Source organism: Convolutriloba macropyga, chromosome 6, assembly GCF_964194025.1.
Source record: "Convolutriloba macropyga chromosome 6, txConMacr16.3, whole genome shotgun sequence".
Lineage (NCBI taxonomy): Eukaryota > Metazoa > Xenacoelomorpha > Acoela > Convolutidae > Convolutriloba > Convolutriloba macropyga.
In genome coordinates, this window is record NC_134473.1 from 35,584,823 (window position 1) to 35,603,959 (window position 19,137).

Sequence of the window (19,137 nt, forward strand, 5' to 3'; positions counted from 1 at the left end):
GTGGGCCCGTTCGTGAATTTTTCACAAAATGTTGATGAATGAAACAAACATATCATTGACATTCTCATATTGGTACCTATTCCAAAATTCTGCAAGACCAAGATCTCTTTTTAATTTAGAACTTGAAAACGATGTGAATTTTTCCGTAGTTATCATATCACTCTAGGATTCCAGTGAGAGGTTTGATTCAAAGATTGCAAGAGAATAGTGGGAGTTAAATAGTGGTTGTGTTGAAATTGTGATCAGTTATCACCAGGGCTCCTTTTTGATAGAATTATATGTTTTGAAGAAGATGAACAAATAAGATGAATCTCAAATTTGTTATCTAGCTTAGATAATTGGTGCCCATTTTTGTCAGAATTAAACTGTGAATTCAATTTCAACAATTTTTCTTAAACCCCTCCCTTCCCTGGTTGGGAGATAGCCATCTGTGACATGTTCAACCCATTTTGATCATAACAATAATTGTTCCGACCTCCAATTTAGTAATTATATAATGGATTTGTTTGTTCTGACAGTTTTGGCCGATCGATATATTCATCGTAGAGAGCTCTGAATGGTAGGTTTAGGTTTTCTAGGTTTTCCTTTCTTTTCATAATATCATGATATTGGGCAGTCTTCTGGTCAGTTAAAAAAACCGCAATCATTTATTCCGATTGTTTTGAGTGAACAGTTGAATTTTTAATTGGCTGGGACATCGTTTTCGTGCTAACTTTTTCGTGCAAATTATTTTGTGGAAATTTTTGCTTTCTGCTTGTGTTTGTCGTTCTTTTTTGTAGTCCTATGACATATCCTGTTTAACGAAAGGTCTCAATCGCTCTCACTCAGTTATAAAGGAATCTCTCATTGATTTATTTTGATGCACAAGTTTTCTAATCAGTTTGAAATTATTTCTTTTCAAAAAAAAGCTATGTTTTCAAAAAAGAACTTTGCCATTTTGCTAACTTCTTGTCGAATTGTTACCAAGTCTCATTGAAAAAAAATTCCATATGGTTTTTTCTAATAAAGTACAGGTTAATCTTCTCAAAATAAGTTTTATCTGATGCCTTTTTGATTTGGTTATTAATGGTTTTCAGAAAAATGGACAACAAGTTTTGGTCGTAAATAATGTTTGTAATTATTTGGTTTTTATTGCCGTCTTTTCTGGTAGTCATATTATGGCAGTCACATGTCTCACAGGTCCTCTAAGGTAGATTGTTTTATTCATTTAGTAGCTTGTTGGGCGATAGGTTGATATCTCTTCCTATTTTTTTTAATCTCTGCCTCAATTGGTAGACAATTAAGTGAAAAATGTGGATGAGCGGTGTCGGAGCTTTATGTGCAAACCCACATTACCGAGCCTCCTTGTTTTATTTATAATTTTATTAACAATTATATCAGGTAACATTAGTGAATAAATGGCACTTGTCTGTTCATACAGTTATGAATAGAAAGATCTTGTCCAAGGGGACAGCTCTTTTCAACATTCTCTTATATGAAATCGAAAATAAAAATTGACCACACAGGTGACAACCTGAGACATTGATGTAAATTGCACCAGATTTTAACAGTTTTCTGTAACAATATTGAATGAAAAATAAACACGAGCGTTTCTGCTGAGACATACACCAGGCAAGAATGTTCCCAAAACCTGTATTGTGTATCCTAGATTAGTTAAACCATGTCATGAGGTCATGTACACCAATAAAGCTTTTGTGTGTAATTAATGTGCAGCTCAGAAGTAACATCTGATAAACGTTACGTTCCTATATTAATTTTCATGTCACTACAATGATTAACGAACGACTCTTTAGTTGAAATTCGCGCTGAAATAAAAATTTGAAATCTAATTTACTGCTAAAAAGGTAGATGTTTCTGTATTGTTCATACTGCGAATTGAACTAGTGCCTGGCTTTTAAATATGTACTTACAGATTAAAAACTATACATTCTAATTTGTAAGAAAATCTCTATAAGTCAAGCTTTAAGTCAATTTCAATACGTATACCTTTTTAAGCTATGTGATGGCTGTTCGCAATTTTGTTGAGCCCAAGAATTAGGGCTGATCAGTATAATCGAGAAGGTGCGTTATTTAGAGTTCTCAAACTCTAAGTGGCAGTGTTTGAATGGTATTTTCAAGAAATTATCGGTTTATTCCAGACAATCCGACCATTTCAAGTACGTTGTTTGGCTATTTGCGATTGGTGTTCTCAAATAAGGTATTGTTTCAATTTCCACAATCATAAGCGTAATTTCACTGGAGGTTGAGCATCTATAATTTATATTTTCCACCCTTATAATGGTATATAAAATTTTTAATTGCTAGACTCACCTGTAATTAGGCTGTAGAAAACAATGGATTCAAAAACACACATTAGTCTGTTTACTCAATCTTACTGGAACAGAATAATTCAAAGGGCAAGAATTATTGCCCATCGTCTTCAGCCATGTTTTTGCATCATATGCGATACAAAAAACTTCTTATATTGATCTGGTGGTTGACATAAATCCAACAAAATTTCTCCAAATGACTTAAAAATTCCTATCGTACACAATCTTATCGAATCTATGCAATGGATTTTATAACAACCTCGTATGTCAAAGAAGAGTATAAGACTTGAGTGGCGTCATAATTTTTTTGCTGGTCTCTTGGTAGAATTTTCATAAATAAATAAGTAAATAAGCAAACTTAAGTCCAAATACCTCTCTAATGGGTTTGCTTAAGTCAATTTTATAAAACGTTGAACTCTATGATGTGGTGAGACAATTCTTGTGACAATTTGTTGTAATTGAAGAAACTCAAAAAGGTTAAATGACATGTTGGCATCGTTCAGTCAAGTCTGTTGTAAATCTTTTTGATTCACTGCTGGGTTGTCAATTTTGAGGAAGATGATTGGGTTCTAATCTGTCCCCCCGCCAGTGTTTTTATGCCCACCACTTACAATTTCATGTGTTGTTGTATAGTACGTTATTTTGTTCAAAAATTGCACCTGTGCCAGGGGGCTTAAGAGTAATATGCTAACTAAGCGGGGGGCCGAAATATAATCTCGAGAATTGCGCTAAGAGAGTAATAATCTGGTTATAAAAGAGTAGTAGAGTTGAAGTTGAATCGTTTGGAAATTGACTCTCATGTTTCAAGTTGCCATAGTGCTGTTTTGTTCAGCCCGCCGTTGCTTGGTCTAATTTGGCACAGATTAATTAATCGCAGGAAATTACACAAAAGTTGATCAGATCAAACTCGTGCCGCGCGATTATCTGGCGAGAGATTTTCTTGTATTGAACACTTCAGCTTTCTAATCTCCTAATAAAAAGCCACTTCACAACTTGAACGTATATGTTTACGAGACTCTGAAGAAGTCACTAGGAAGACTGACATTCATCGAGCACCGCGTACTCGCTCAAGTTTTAAGTCAGAATTTCGAAATGACTAAGCAGAGTCAGGTGACATTGTCTGACCACGAGCTTCGCAAGTTTTTATCTTGGCACTGTATTTGGTATTTTTGAAATTTGCACATGCTACTTTCTAGATTTCTAAGTTTCTTTGGTTTTGGCAGAGGTTATGCTCTAAATTGCGATTTCAATGAAACTTATTGTTTATCATTTCCTATGAACAGCAAAAAAAAAACAAATTAGAGCATTATTGGATGACCAATTGCAATTGAATGTCAAATTTCGCGGAAAAGAGAAACGTTTTTGATGTACTCAGAAATTTTCCTTCGACAGAATTTAGTTTAAATACGGAAAAACAGAAATGAGGAAAAGCAATAATAATTAATGACGGTTGGCTAATGCGATGAAAGAGGTAATCCTGATGAATTTGCAGTCTGCATTTGGCAGATTTGTGGTTGGGAAAAGGAGATTGGAGGTAGGGTAACAGGGAATAATCTGAAGAGATTATGAGATATGAAGGGAGGATTATTATGGTGAGCTTTTTGTCCCACTTTCAGACTACATTCTCAGACAGAGTGTCTCTGCCTCATATTTTAATCCCTCTCTCCTTTGTTAATACTCATTCTATTCCTCTCTTTATTATAAACATTCGTTGACCTTGGATGCTAAAAAAAACTTGCATGATCACTTAGTCTGATTCGAAAGCAAAGTTGTCTCTACCCCCATCCCAAAAGAAGTTAGCGTTACTGAATGAGGATAATTTAAAAAAGATGTGAACCAATTAAAAATTCCCAGTAGTTTTTATGAAAATTATATATGAAATGCGAAAACGGCCAATTTTTTTAAACCAAAAATAAGCACAAAATCCGTACTTAAATATCCGGTTAAGTGCAGCGAAAACTATGGAAAAACTCCTTTGATGTATATAACTAGTTTCCAGATGTAGGTTTTATCATTAATCTCTGGTGCCAAAGAATTCTTTTCGTCCAATCTTTTAGAAGTCTTGATATAAATTGGACTATATATTAACAAAACATTTTTGAGGAAAAATACTGAAATTTATAACGAAGCGCACTGGATATTTGTCGGAAATGCGCAAATTTTTGTAAGAAATGTCTCAAAAGAACCATTTCTAGGTGAGCCAACCAAGACCCCTCTGATAAATTACTCTCCTTTCGTCGGCGGGTTGCGGGTTTCTAAAATTTGATCTGTATCAAAAAAAGCTGAGAAAAGAAGTGAATTGAAGCCTTTGATAACCTGTTTATCATAATCAAAATTCAATCTCGTTTTGCAACTCTTCAAACCTTAAACAATTTTTAATCTTCAAAAATGTAAGTTTAAAGTTATAACCACAACAAAAACGTTAAATATTTACCTTTTCAAAATCGTCTCGTAACTATATGAATAATTTGGTCTTCAGGCTTCAGTAGAAAGAATTCCTAAAGACTATTACTTGTCCATCTATTGAAACACGTTCATGTAAATTGACCATTTTGCTGCTTAGTTTTTCCGTATATTTATTTTCAGTTTTTTCTTTTCGGATTTCAATTGGTAAATTATTCACTTGGAAAAAACTGACAGTTCCGGAGTTTTTGGTCAAATCGTACTTTCCGAGAATCCTGAATGAGGAGTTTCTGATTTCTTGACTGCTCTCTTTGTATTGTAAGGTCAAAAAATTTAAGAAGACAGTCTTTTTTAATGAAAAGCTTTGCTGGTAAAATTTTGTCTTTCAACCTATTGCGCTGACAAGTTTTTGCGCAGGTGGCAAAGCTTTATTCACCAGTTTTTATGTCTATTAACGCTCTGAAGTGACCTAACCGACAACGATTGGAAAACAATTGTACTGAAATTGAGATGGGACAAAACAAGTGATTTAAAAAAAACCGATTCCTGCTTTTAATTGTAGGAGACGTCATACTAAGTAAAAACTGACCTAATAGCGTTTACCATTTTTGTTAACGTTTTGTTTAGTTGCATTTCAAAATTTTGACTGTTATCAATCATTATACCTAAATAACGACAAATTGTTTTTGGTTCTATGAAAATTCCATGATAATGCAATTGTTCAATGAATTTTTTATTCACCATTTTTTGAAAAAACCACAAATTCTCTTTTATCTCGGTTTAAAGTAAGCATATTCTGCCTTATATAACTGTCAGGATCCTGAAATACACTGTTAATTTTGAATAAGAGATTTTCATCGGATTTCGAATTGGAAATCATGCCTGTGTCATATGCAAACTGTAAAACATGCTCTTTTTTCATTTTTTCTGGAGAATCAATGATATACATTATAAAAATTAAAAGTTCGAGAACTGTTCCTTGAGTTACCCCGTGATTGATTGTCACCCAATTCGAATATTGAAAACCGTTCTTTACGCATTGTTTTCTATTAGACAAAACCGATTCCAGCATTGCAATTGACTCCGTACTAAATCCAAATTTTATAATTTTTTCGGGTAAAATTTTGTGAGATGCTGAGTTAAAAGCTTTGGATAAATCCAAGAATATACTAACAACCATTTCATTTTTTTCTAACAAAGTGTTCACTGATTCTGTCAACGAGATAAAAGTGCCATTCTATTATCTTCCTTTCAGAAACCCAAACTGATTGTTGTTGATCATTTCATACTGTTCAACTTGTTCTAGCTTTTGTTGGAGCAAAAATCTCTCAAAAATTGTTGCAAGTGTCGGTGTAACTGAATTTGATCGGTAGTTTTCTGCTTCCAGTGGATCACTCCTTTTTTAAAATGGAGTTACTTCTGCCTTTTTGAGTACGTAGGAGAAGATGTTTTTTGATATGTATTCTTTTATTGCAAACTGTAGATGTGTTAAAATAGAACTTTTGCTGCACTTGCAAGTAATCCAGAACCCGCTTCCTTAATTTGTGGTAATGTATCAGTTACAGTTAACAGTTTTTTCTCGTTAAACGTCAGCAGGAAAAAACAGTTTTGTCAAAAGCTCAATCCAGTAGCTCAATCTTTTTTGTCTCACTTTCGTTTAAACCTAAATTTTCGAAATGTTAATCGTGTAAGCGATTTATTTTTTTTTCTTTTAAAATATTTTGGCTGAGCCAAAATCTAGAAATTTTGCTGTCTTAATGCTTGCGTTTTCTTTTTGTTTTAAAGAATTTGCACTGTTGTTTTGAATCGAGAAGACTTTCGAACAGTTATTGTGAATAATTGTTACCCGCTCTTCTAAGTAGTCAGTTTGTATGGTTTCTGATTTTTTCTTTGAGTTATATGTCTCAACGTCTGCTTGTTCCTTCCAAATACTGAAAAGCCAGTGCTTTTTGTTAATGAGATTCAAGTTTTCTCTGGATAACGATTTTTTTGTAGATTTTGACGATGGCTCTCCTATTTTAATAGGAGATGTATTATTCAAAATATGTTCAAACATCTTTGAAAATTTTTCAAAAGCTGAGTTTGCATTGTTTTGGTGATGCATGGAAATCCAATCCGCGGATGCAATTTTTTTGTGAAGATTAACCCCAGTAATTTTTCTATTATCCCTAAAAAAACTGCGTTTTGTTGTTTTCATAATCAAAGTCCAGATTAAAAAAGGAAAACTTGTGTAAAATGATCACTTTCAGACAACTGCTTGACAACGATTGTATCAAAATTTGGTGTTTTGTGGTTAAACAGTGATCAACCAGTATTTCTGAATACCATTTCTTCATACTTGTTGTTGAATATGCGCCTGAAATTTCTGATGTTAACTTGTCTAGAAAATCTTGCTCAAGCTTTTGTTGGGACAATCAGAAACGTTTACTAGAAGTTTTACACTTGGTACCCATATTCTTACTCCTTCACCTCTCTTTGCTGCATCAGTTTTGATCTACTTTGATGGACAAAGTGGTGATTGTTGCTTGAACAATTCAAGTTTATCTTCTGATAATCGTATATCGAAGTTTCAACAACAATCAAGCATATTTGTGTGTTCTGCTACCGCAAACAATCCGAAGTTTTTTTTGTATTTGTTGTTAACACCTCTAATAATTGTATATATAAAACTTGGACACAAGTTTCTATTTGCCTTTTGTTTTTCGTAGTCTTCGATTGTTGGTAAAATATGTAAACTGGCTCCTGGATTAGATTCGACATCACTGCAAAGCAAGATTAGAGACTTAAAGTTTAATTTTAAAGAACAAAATCTAAAACTTAATTTATCAATCATTGTTTCGTTTAGAAAATCAAATAAATTAAAGTGCTTGGGTGACTTTTGATTGAAAACTTCCACGTGTTATTTTCTACAAGAAGTAACGGGCTAAAACCATGAGAAATTTTCAATAAGAGAACATTTTTTTCAAAGTCACCCAAACGCATTATATCCCATATGACTACTTCTGTTCAAGGTAATGATGACATTATCCGTTGGCTGCTTTTTGATTTGTCTCATAGATACGTTGCTAACATAAGGTTAACGGCCCACAGTTGATATGTAATTTTGTAAGCTAAAAACCATTTTCAAGATTCCACTTTGATTTGGATGAATGTCATGTATTCAAATATCTGCTTCTTCCAAATTATAATCAAGAACTTTTATAATGATATTTTGAATTTCGCCGCGTAAACCATCTGATATATCATCTAAAGCCCTGCTAAACTTGGTTTTTTCATTATTTTTAGTTTCGCGTCGAAAATCGCCGTTTTACCTTGGGTAATTAACGAATCGATACATTGTAAGGTTTAATTAACGCACTTCGGTAAAATCGACTCTCAACTTGTTAGCGGCATCCTCTCCAGCCGTACACTGATCAATGGAATTTTGCACTGTCTCAACAATCAGACATTCTGCTTTCGTTGAGGGCGCATAATTTTCAAAGATTTTATTGAGGTTTTTTATTGTCGAAGATGGACGAGAATGAATGGCAGCATAATTACTAATGTGATTTTGACAAACCAGTTTATACGAGCTGTCAGAAACACTTAACTGTTTTGTGAAACGAGGAACAAACTTTGATTAAAAGTTACGGTTGACGGTAGATTTCACGACATCTTTTTCTACTGTTTTTTCGCTAATTAATTTTGATATTAATTTATCATTCTGACACTTCAAAGATTTAATTTCAATTGGGCTTGAATATAAAGTTCTTTCTGATGTTCCAATTTGAGGTTAAATGCATCCGATTCTTGGTTGTTTTCTTGATTATTATTTGCTAAGTTGAGCGACTCCCTTCCTTGATTTCTTAGATGCATCACGTCGATTTCTAGTTTCTCTTTTGTTCATTTTGACAATCCAAAAAAAAACATTTGTCATCTTGATATCTATGCTTTGGGGTGACTGGTTCCAGTTATTCCTGCACAAAAAAGGAAAAACACTCACCCTGGAAATGACGCCATTTTAAATTAAACGTTAAACTGGTTTGATCTCACCCGTTTGATGTCCAGAGATAGAATCCGAATCATTTGATTTGCTTGTCGAAAAAAGACTTGTTTGCTTTATCGAAAAAAAAAGAATTGTGTGAGATAAAGTTCTCAATGAATGGAAGCAAAAAAAATTCATCAGCGTGTTCGTTGTTATAAATTTACGCAGCTGACCTTTTCATTTTATTTTACGCAGCTGAATTTTTTGATGCTCACATCCAAAGATTGTTGATAAGAAATAATTGAAAGAAAAATGAAACTATTTTTGAAAGTTTAAAGATTTGCGAAGAAAGCAAGCGTATAATCAAGAAAAAAATTTTGCTGGTGGAAACATATCGCAGAAATTATCAACTGCAGAATTAAATTTTTCATCATTTAAGAAGGTAATTACCCTGTCTATCAAAATCAGAACCAGTAATCAAACTGTGAGAAAACGGGTCAAGTTCATTGCCGCTGAAAAATTTTCTTACTTTTTGCCGTTATCTATCTTTCAAATACAAGTAACACAAAATGTTTTTATTTATGTTCTCTGCAATTATGCTAAACAAATCATTAATACATTCGATTGGATTTTAAACTCGAGATTGTTCAGTGTAGCATGACGAAATGAAAAAAAATTGGCGTAATATCCTCTACATGATATTTCACTTGATTTGTCAACTTTCAACATGATCTAGTAATAAAGGATTAACAGTTCGGGTCGAAAGTTTGTGAGGAAATCATAGCTGTTAGCAGGATTCAGGATACGACAATACAACAACTTCGGTGGTGAGGCACAACACAATTTGACCAGTTTTTCAAGCCGTTAAATCCAGTAAAATATTGGAGAGAGTAAGACATATTAATTTTAGAGGATTCAAAAGAGCAGAGAAAGCTGGAGGATTTCATGACAATTGTTTGTATTGATAGTAAAAAAACAATATTTATGGGTTACAATTGTTAAGTGGTTGGCATCTCAAAATTCAGTGGATTTTGTTTCATTTCAGATTTACAAGCAAAATTTTAGTTCACTTGATATCATTCACAAAGTTCCATTTACCACTCAACATTAGTAGATAAATACCAAAAATTGACAAACTTACAGCTCAAAATGGATTCACAATCGTTTTTGTACATAATTAGCTGCAGCTGTCGCTATCAATCTGGTTAAAGTGTTTTCTTTCTGAGTTTATTAACTTTATTTAAATTCCTTAGCTTTAAGAAATTTTCTAATCTCCTTTCTGTGTTTCAATAACCCTACTCACATTGTTGCCGCCAGGCAAGAATCTGGATTCACCCAATATAGTTCTTCTCGATGTTGTTCTACTTTCTGCTTTGTCAAAGATTTTGTCAGAAGATCTGCTGCCATTACGTTTGTTGGTGGAGCAAATCAAAAATTATTGCACTTTGATAAACTCGTGCGCGGATGAAAAGGTATCTCTGTCTTAGCCGCAAGCTTTATACAACTCTGGTTGTCCTTTTCTGTGGTTATTTTGCTAGTACCCCAGTTCCTTTACAAGACCATAGAGAAAGATGGCTTCCTGAAGGGCTGTAGCTAAACTCTGATATTTTGCTTCAAAGGATGATAAATACAATGTCGATTGCATCTTGACTTGCCACATGAAAGATCCACTGCTGTCTCTTAGCTGCAAACAGCATTCTATGGTCTATCGTCTATCACTGATGACTCCAGTCCAGTCTGCATCTGTTTTTCCAACTAGAGTGCTATTGCTGGTTGTTGGAAAAAGAGTATAAAATATTTAGCATGTTGTACGTATCTCATCTCAAGTTTAACATGAGTGAATGGTTCAATAGTTGTGTCACTAATGGAGCGTGATAAAACAATTTTGGTTCAGGTGGTATATGGTTTAGTTTGCTTAGCTAGGTAAGTGAGGAACCTACTAGATTTCGAAATTTGTGAGAACCTACTCTTACCGAATTCTCTTGAGCTAATTTAGGTCTTAATTAACTTTCAACTGGTGTTCTGTTCTGTTAGCAGTCTTGCATTTTGAAATCTTCCAGAATACATTTAGCGTAGTTTGCTTGATCTAAAATTACTCCTTTTCCTGTTTTTTGGACACAGATTTCAAGAAACCTTTAAAGGTCTGCTCTCTCATCCATTTTGAACTTTGACTGAAGTGAAACTTTCAATATATTTTTTCGTGTTCAACTAATTCTTTCTATTACTACGTTACCCACGTTAGGGCAAAAAACTTTCTAGTTGTTTCATTATTAGAATAAGAGAGTTTTCTTGTTTACTCCTTTAAAAAACATGCAGAAAAAGAAAAAAAATGAAAACTCTTGGTACCGGTTTTTGACTGCTTGCTTCAGTCCATATATTGAGTTTTTGAGATTGCCAGCTAAATTGCTGCCATCTCAGTCTAAATTTTTAATTCAATTGATTGCTCTAGATAGACCTTTTTGTCTATTTCGAGATGCAAGTAAACTGCTTTTATATACTTTTGCCTAAAAAAAAATTCGACAGCTGATAAAGCTAGTAAAATTTTATATGTTACTGGCTTCCATGTGGAGCAGAGGCATCTGACTATTCAATTCTCACAATTTGTTTGGAAACGTTGGCAAGGTGCATCTTCGATATTTTCAGGATCAAATAAGTTTTTTTTTACTGTGACTTGTGCAGCATGGAGTAGCTTTTACCAAATAGTTCCGGAGGTGCTCTAGATCTATCGCTTAACCTAAGTTCCGGATCTTGTACTGCTTCGTTTCTCGGTCTTTTCATTTCATCGTACTCTGAACACAGCTATATGGTCTCTTGGTCAACAAAAGGAATTGCTATTTGACCAGTATTACCTATCACTTGCGCTCTTTATGGTGAATCTAGCTTTTTTGTTGTGAATTTCTGTCAGTTGGTGGAATTCATGAAAACGTTTGTTCTATATTTTTCACTGGATTTTTGGGATTAAAAGTTACATTACTTTATGGTTCTGTTCTAACGTTTGCAATTTGTTCTTTTCTTAATTTTTCAACTACATTTTTGGCATGGCCTTCACTTTCCTGAACGCACTCTAATTCAATTGTTTCAAAGTCTGACTTTATTCATTTGAATTACTTATATCCTGAAGTTTTTTCATTTGCTTTGTTCAACTCTGAGTATAACATATTGTGTTCTATATCTTTGGTTTCTGTTTGGAATCTTAGCAGGATATTCAGATGGCTGTTTCCCGGTTTTCTACTAAAGAATTACGGCTGACTCTGTGTTCTGATCTTTGACAACTACATTTGTAGCATGACACTTTGTGTCTATATCTTCAACACAATGGTTTTTTGGCATTTTTTAACTTTTAAGAGAACATCGTGCAGCCTCTGCTATTGTTCTATTTAAATGTTCTGTATCACAATTTGTATGGGTGGTTCAGGAACTGTGATTTTGCGATTTGTTTCGTTGCTAAAGCAAAAAAGTCTTCGTTTTTTTCTGTCCAAATATCAGTTTCAGAATTTTTTTACCACCGCATTGTGCAGCATAGTCTTGGAAAGCTCTTTATTTCAAAAAATTAACTACTGCGTAGCCACTGAAATCTTCTATGAAACTGAGTGCAAATCGGTTGTCATGTTCACTTTGTGGACTTTCTGTTGCAATAACTGCAGAAAAAAACTCCATCAAATTTTCGGGTTGCTTTGTTATTGCTTGTTTTCGGAACAAGTTTTTTTAAATTTTTTTCACAACGTAAAGGCTTCACAAAAATCTGAAATGTTTGAAGCTTCATCTGTTGAATTTGCTACATGTCTAAAATTCAAGGGTCAAATTCCTCTTGTCAAAGTTTTGCTGGAAAGGTGTCCCCGCTTATGATTGACAAGTAGTGCCGGCGTCTTTCTCTCTACACAAATAAGATCAATTTGCCTCGCCATTTCAAAATGAAGCCTTCTTTCAGGACCTACAAACAAAAATTATCTTGCTTTTGATTTAAACTTAAAACCGAAGTTAGGTTTCTTCGGTTTTTTCCTTTTTGAGTACATTATCATAACTTCAATTAACAACTTTATAACATATTCTCAGTTTTAGGTCTAGACTCTCCTCAATCTAGCGTATGAACAATTGCCAACAATGACTTGAATCTTCAATCTCAGCCAAAACTGTGTTAGAGTATCAGCGATCTGGTGTGTGCGCTCATAACTTGTCAGAAGGTTTAAGGACACGGTAGCACAACGACCCCAATAAAGCAGGGTGGGTTTTGACAAGTTAAGTACCTAAGCTATTTATGCTTATACAAAATTAGAAAAAAATATGTTTAGAGGGTTTTAGAGGATTCAAAAGATAAGAGAAATGTAAGAGATTTACCGAAAAATGGGCATATTTATAGCCCAAAACTTTTAAAAATTGACAAATCAAAAATCAGAAGTTTTTGTGGCGTATGACATTTCATAGGGACTTGCAAAAATTTGTTTCACTTGAGATCGTACACAAATGGTCCAGATACCAATTAATATAAGTAGATAGATATCAAAATTTGACAACCATACAGCTGAAAATTGATTCGCATTCGTCTTCTAATTTGTTAGCTGCAGTTGTCAAAAAAATTCAGGTAAGTTTGTTTTGTTTCCGAGTTTTTTAACATTAGTTAAGTCTCTAAGCTCTAAATTGCTGAGATATTCTCTATATTCTTTCCTATGTCTCAATAGCAAAGTTTTTGGAAGCTGCTCTCTGGGTTTTAATTTTGGCATTTCAGCAATGGAAATGGTGTATTCATCTTCTTGGGCATTGTTTTATTACTTTAATATCTGATGTACATGGCAGTCAGGATGTTATTCTGGATAAAAAAGAATTAACAATGCCACACAATGACCATTTTATAATTTTCATTGCTCATGGTATCTCATATTTGGCTCAGAAGACAGCAAACAAAAGTCCCGAAGCTCTATAGTTTCTGTATTCATTAAAGATAAGTGTCAATGTAGTAGAAATTGCGCGCTTTTCTAATTTGAATATAGAGAAAATTCTCTGATATTCCAGATTCTTATATTTTCCTACCAACAATATCCTGAAGCTGTTCAGTTTTGTAAGCAACTTAGAGCAAATAAGTGATTAGGATATTTTGAACCCGAAATATAATTACGCCAAAGTCTTTAAATTATCATAAATTATTTTGATAGTTGTCTCCCTATCCCACATAATGCTTCACTTCGTTTGCAATCATTTTCACAAAAACACAGAATTACTTGTCGGCTATCTGTTGTTTGTTTAATTTTTGTTGAGTTTCTCAGTTACTAAATATTTTCATTAACTAAAAATATTGCAAGGTACCGGCATTGTTTTAAATTTTCCTTGATGGTTGTTTCCATTGTTTGTGTTTAGTTGTCCTACTTATGCATACAAAAATTTACGCAACATAACAACTTTGGTAACGGCATGATGATGTCAGGCAAAAACATTGAAAAAACATTAGGAGTATCCTCAATTAAAAGAGTTGTCCAGGTTTCTAAAAAAATGAATTTTTGACTCATTATATATCAGGATTACTACAAGCTATTTAATGAGCTTTCTCTTTGATTCATTTCATTCAACAAATTTAATACCAATGTTCTCAACCAAAATGAGTGCCGATCCACTTCCAGCTATCCTTTATGCGCTCTTTTAAACAAAAAAAATTGAAATTTGTTCGAAAATTTAAATAAAAGTTTGTGACAATTCAAAAAAAAGGATTTGAATCAACGGCTCTTTAGCGTTGATTAAGATTTCTGTTACATTTCTGACGTCTCTCATTTTTTTAAACCAGGAAATGTATAAGTATTAACTATTGGCTACCATGCAAGATAAAATTTGATTGTATCGAACTTATTCATAAAATTTATCTCATCGTAGCAAATATATCGACAAGGAAAATGCAGAACCGGAAATAACAACACTAAATGTTTAGTAACTTTGTGAACTTTTAGAAGGACTGCGTCTTTTAGAAGGACTGCGGAAGAGCACAGAAGAGTGGTTGCAAAAAAACGACAAGTGACCGAAAATGACCCATAGAAAATGACCCAAAAACTTGCTAGGAGTTCCAAAAATGGCTCTGAAAGGTCATTGACGAGAAAAGTTCCTTGAAGAGGTTTGTTGCGGAAATTTGTTTTTTAACAAAAAAATAATTATCGCAATTGCTTCATTGCAAATAGGGTCAATGACCGAATATGAATAGTGTTGAAATCGAGTCTTTGACCAACAAGATGCCAAGAACTGGGTCTATGATTTAAAACATGATATATAACCAAAATCAAGGATAGACAGAGTGCCAAGGCAAAAACCGTGTTCACGGAAAAAATGTCGATACATAAAACAAAAACAGGCGCTAAAAATGGGATTGTATATAATTTTTTATGCGCGTGGTTGTGCATGAGTGAATGTGTGATTGAGGCGCGTGCGCCACTCTGCCTCTTTGTATCATGTTTTCGTTTTCCTCGTCTTTTTGTTCTTTCTCTGTTTTTGTGCTTTCGTTATTTCTTATTTTTGTCAGCTTCTCGTTTGTCTTCACCAATGTGTATGTTTTCTATCAATCTGTAACTGTATTTGTGAATGCTGTCTATTGTTCGTCCCCTTTTGGCAATCTTTTTTTGCTTTTTTTGTTCAAGTTTTACTAATATTTCTGTTTTTAAAATGAGCTCTTTAGCTCTGTATCTTTTGTTTTTTTCTTCAAGTATTTTAATTTCTCTGTTATCAGTCAATGCGACCATTCATAAATAATTGCTAAATTAAACGTTGGCCGAATTTGGTTCTCTGTTTTGTAATTAAACGTTTCTGTGCTCTGGATTATAATTAATACTCTGAACCCTCATAAAATCTTTTCTGGCATATTTGGTCTTAGTAATTTTGCAATTTTTTTCAATGAAATGATTGCACGAACAGGAGTTATCACGAACATGTTTTCAATGAGGATAGAAATTTCTGAAAATTATAAATCAAGAACATTCAAATATTGGCCTGCTAGTTGTAATAAAATCAATGCTCTTACTTTTTTAATGATATTCTTAAATTTATTTTGGACACAATTTTTTTCAAAAATAAATTCAAATTATATGAAACCGCATTATCACATTGTTTTTTGAATGTTTAAAGTTAATGTTTTTCCGTAAAGTGTGGTAAGAAGCTTGGGCAATCACTTGCTTTTTGTTTTTTTTTACGAAAACAGTTTTTACAGATTGTTCGTGATAGTTTTTCAAATCTTGAGCCTTTTTGAGCTCATAGATTGCTCTTAGCTGTGTTTGACGGCGGTGCTTTTGACGATACAGCGTCGATAATGTTTCAAACACATAATACTTTTGTTTAAAAAATTTTCAAAGTTTCATAGATGATATAGAAGAATCATTAATTAATGCCAATATTATGATTAAATACTATGATAAAATATAATGCTTAACAATCTTGAAATTTTAATATTATTATACAGGGTCTGGTCAAGGCTTTCCATTGAGCTCTTCTGTAACGCAGACCTCGATGGAATGCAAACAGGAGGTATGATGCTTTCAAATATACAGATTACAACTTACAACTTTCTTACGAGGTACTCAGATAAGAAACAATTTTGACCATTGACGCGCCGAAGTAATCATCATCAACGAACAGCCAATTATGCATTATAGGCTGTTGTGCTTCGAGTCACGTTCTGCTTCATAGACAAAAAATTGTAATGTCAGCCAAGCAAAAACTTCAAAGGTGATTTTCATCTTTTGCTTAGAGAATTTGCAAAAAATGGTCTAGATAGGTATTTTCATACGCGATTTTGATAACGGACATCAAAATGGTTTATTGCACCATCATAGAAAGACCTTTGTATAACAATTGAGAAATTTGTATTCTTTGTAGGATGTCACAAAGACCTTTGGATGATTACTAAGAATTATTGACGATGGGTTAAAATAGTTTAGGTTGTGTGACCCTAATTAAGTCACGGAGGAAATCTGGCATTAGTTTGAGATGCAAGCAAGAATTCTGAAGTGATTTTAGCAAAAGTTGCGTAACATTAATTGAAACAAGAATTCTGTCTGGTAGTTGAATCTGATACTGTACGCAGAAAAAACTGGCATTGTGGAATTTGGCACTGGGGATATCTGGCATTTGAGTCTGTGTTGTGCATGTTTCATGTATTATTCCTTTGGGCTATGCTTAAGAACAAGTTCTTCCGCCTCTTGTCCACTTCCATTGGAAGAATCTTGATGAATCTCGGGAGTTGCCCAAGGCTGCACCTCTCCAGAAGCAAACAGAGAAAACAAAATACCGCCTATGACCAATATCGCCCCAATCAAGTAGAAACAGTAAAGCCACAGTTCTGTACTGTGAATATTATCCTGTGTTATTAAATCAATTGTTATGGGCATTTGGGCTCCAAAAATTGATGCTATGACAGTCGAGATTGCATTCGTAATTCCGGCAAAGTAAGGTGCAATGTCAAGGTTGATACAATACCCGCCAGCGAAATGAAATCCGAAGAAAAACATTGCAATCGATATAAAGCTAACAGCTAAGGCTGATCTGCATTCGGCATAACCCGCAGAAATGAGAAAAGCAGCCGTCAAAAGTGACGCTATATTTTGGTTTATTTTCCGTATGACTGTTGTGGAAACAATATTATTCGATCGTAGCTGATCGGTTACAACGGAGGCAAAGATTGAGCCAAGTAAACACAGAAACCAAGGTATGGCGCAAAAGTAGCCGTCAGTGTCGACGTCAAAGTTCAAAACATTTGAGAAATATAGGGGCAAACATGTTAATATTGAATAATCTACCGCCAAAATTGACATATTTACAATTACAAATGCGTGAAAGGGTAGACTTGTCAACATTTTGAGCCAGGGAACTTTGGGTTTTATTTTGTTATCGACTTTCGTGGAATCATTTATATATTTGCGTTCACCTTCTGATATCCGAGGGTGGCTATCGGGCGAGTCGGAAGCTTCGTACATCCAGACTATGAACCAGATAATACCAATGAACCCGTTGAAGGCGAACCCGAGTGGCCAGCCTTCTAAAAATTCCACTGTACACAAAACTCCCACAATCGCGTAGCAGATGATCAAGCCCAGGGAACAACCCGAAAATGTGACTCCGTAGAAAACTGTTCGCTCTAACTCGGGCGCCCACCTAGCTGAGAAATGGCTGAAAGTCGGAACTGTAAACCCTTCTAAAATACCTTCAACCAGACGCAGTGTAAATAACCAAGGTATTCCCAAGTAAGCGATCGGAGGGTTTAAAACAATCAGGAAACTTTTCACCAAAACACTGTATCCGAATACTTTCTTTCCACCGTAAACAGTCGCAAGATAACTTCCGGGTAACTGTGCCACAATATAGCCGTAAAATGGCGCCACTAAAATGTGGGCTTGCTCAGTAGTTGACCAATTAAAATTTCGAACTGTAGAATGTGCGGTAAAATTGCCTCTATCGGGAATTGGACAATTTTCATTAAACGACCCGTCTTTTGTGCCCTGATCTGTGACCATATCGACAAATGCGATGCTCATTGTGACACGCATCGAAAATAAGACACCAAATCCTGTGAAGCCTAGAAGTGCGATTTTGTATCTTGTTGACGTCACTTTACCATAAAAGGAAGCATGGTAACAAGCATCATCTTTGACCACCAATTTTGTCAGTTCTTCATCAGTTTTTGTCATGTTTTTCTGCTCAATTATGTGGTAATAGCTGAAATAAACAAAAAAATCGGTACCACGGTTGGTTTAGAAAGGGTGTGCTCTTCCAATCATTAATTTCTAAATTCTACTAACATAATTTTGCAGATCATTTTTTAAAAGTTCATATAAAATTCATTTAAATTTCTGAAAAAAGCAAGGAAAATTAACTGTAAACTTTGATGAAGCGATATCCGCAGATAACATTTGATCGCTCAAAATTAAAAAGATTCAAAATTTAGTCGAATTTGTACTCTTATGAACCAACTCAGGCACTCTTTGGAATCAAGTCGTAAAAACAAAAAATCATCTATAATAGTATCAAATAATTAGAAGGCAAACAATAATCATCATACAGCAGTGAACGCTCTCAAAAAAAGAAAATTTATATCTCACTAAAGTGTACGCACGAACAATCTCGTCCTATGATGTACAAAGGTATCTCTTAAGAGGTAAGTCTAGTTTACATTCTCAGCTCTCTTGTAAAATTCAATAACCTTATGTGTCAAGTTTGAAACGTAAGAAGATTAGTTATTTGTCAGCGTGTTCAACTTGTTTTTGATTATTAACTTATTCGAGGCATTTGACTGCAGCATAAACTGCGGTCTTAGATTGAAAATCAGCGTAAAGGTTAGAAGGAGAGATGATATGTATAGTTGTTCATTTGAATAGTACCAAAAAAGACTTGATACATTCCGAAATACTTAAGATACTGTCGAACTGTCCCAATACAGTCGAACTTCTTTAATTATTAAAAAGAACATGTCACCAAAAATCTCCAACTCTTCGATTAGCAAAA

General features: G+C 34.1%; 1 protein-coding gene across 1 annotated transcript; it reads right to left on the reverse strand.

Moving 5' to 3' along the window:
- Positions 1 to 16,352: 16,352 nt before the first annotated feature.
- LOC142340951 (sialin-like) lies at positions 16,353 to 18,521 on the reverse strand. Its single transcript, XM_075391734.1, has one exon. The coding sequence runs from the start codon at positions 18,321 to 18,323 to the stop codon at positions 16,797 to 16,799; it is 1,527 nt and encodes a 508-aa protein (XP_075247849.1). The 5' UTR covers positions 18,324 to 18,521; the 3' UTR covers positions 16,353 to 16,796.
- Positions 18,522 to 19,137: the final 616 nt, after the last annotated feature.

Excerpts from the sequence above, each read along its gene's own strand:
- LOC142340951 (XM_075391734.1), bottom strand. The coding sequence starts at position 18,323 with ATGACAAAAACTGATGAAGAACTGACAAAATTGGTGGTCAAAGATGAT.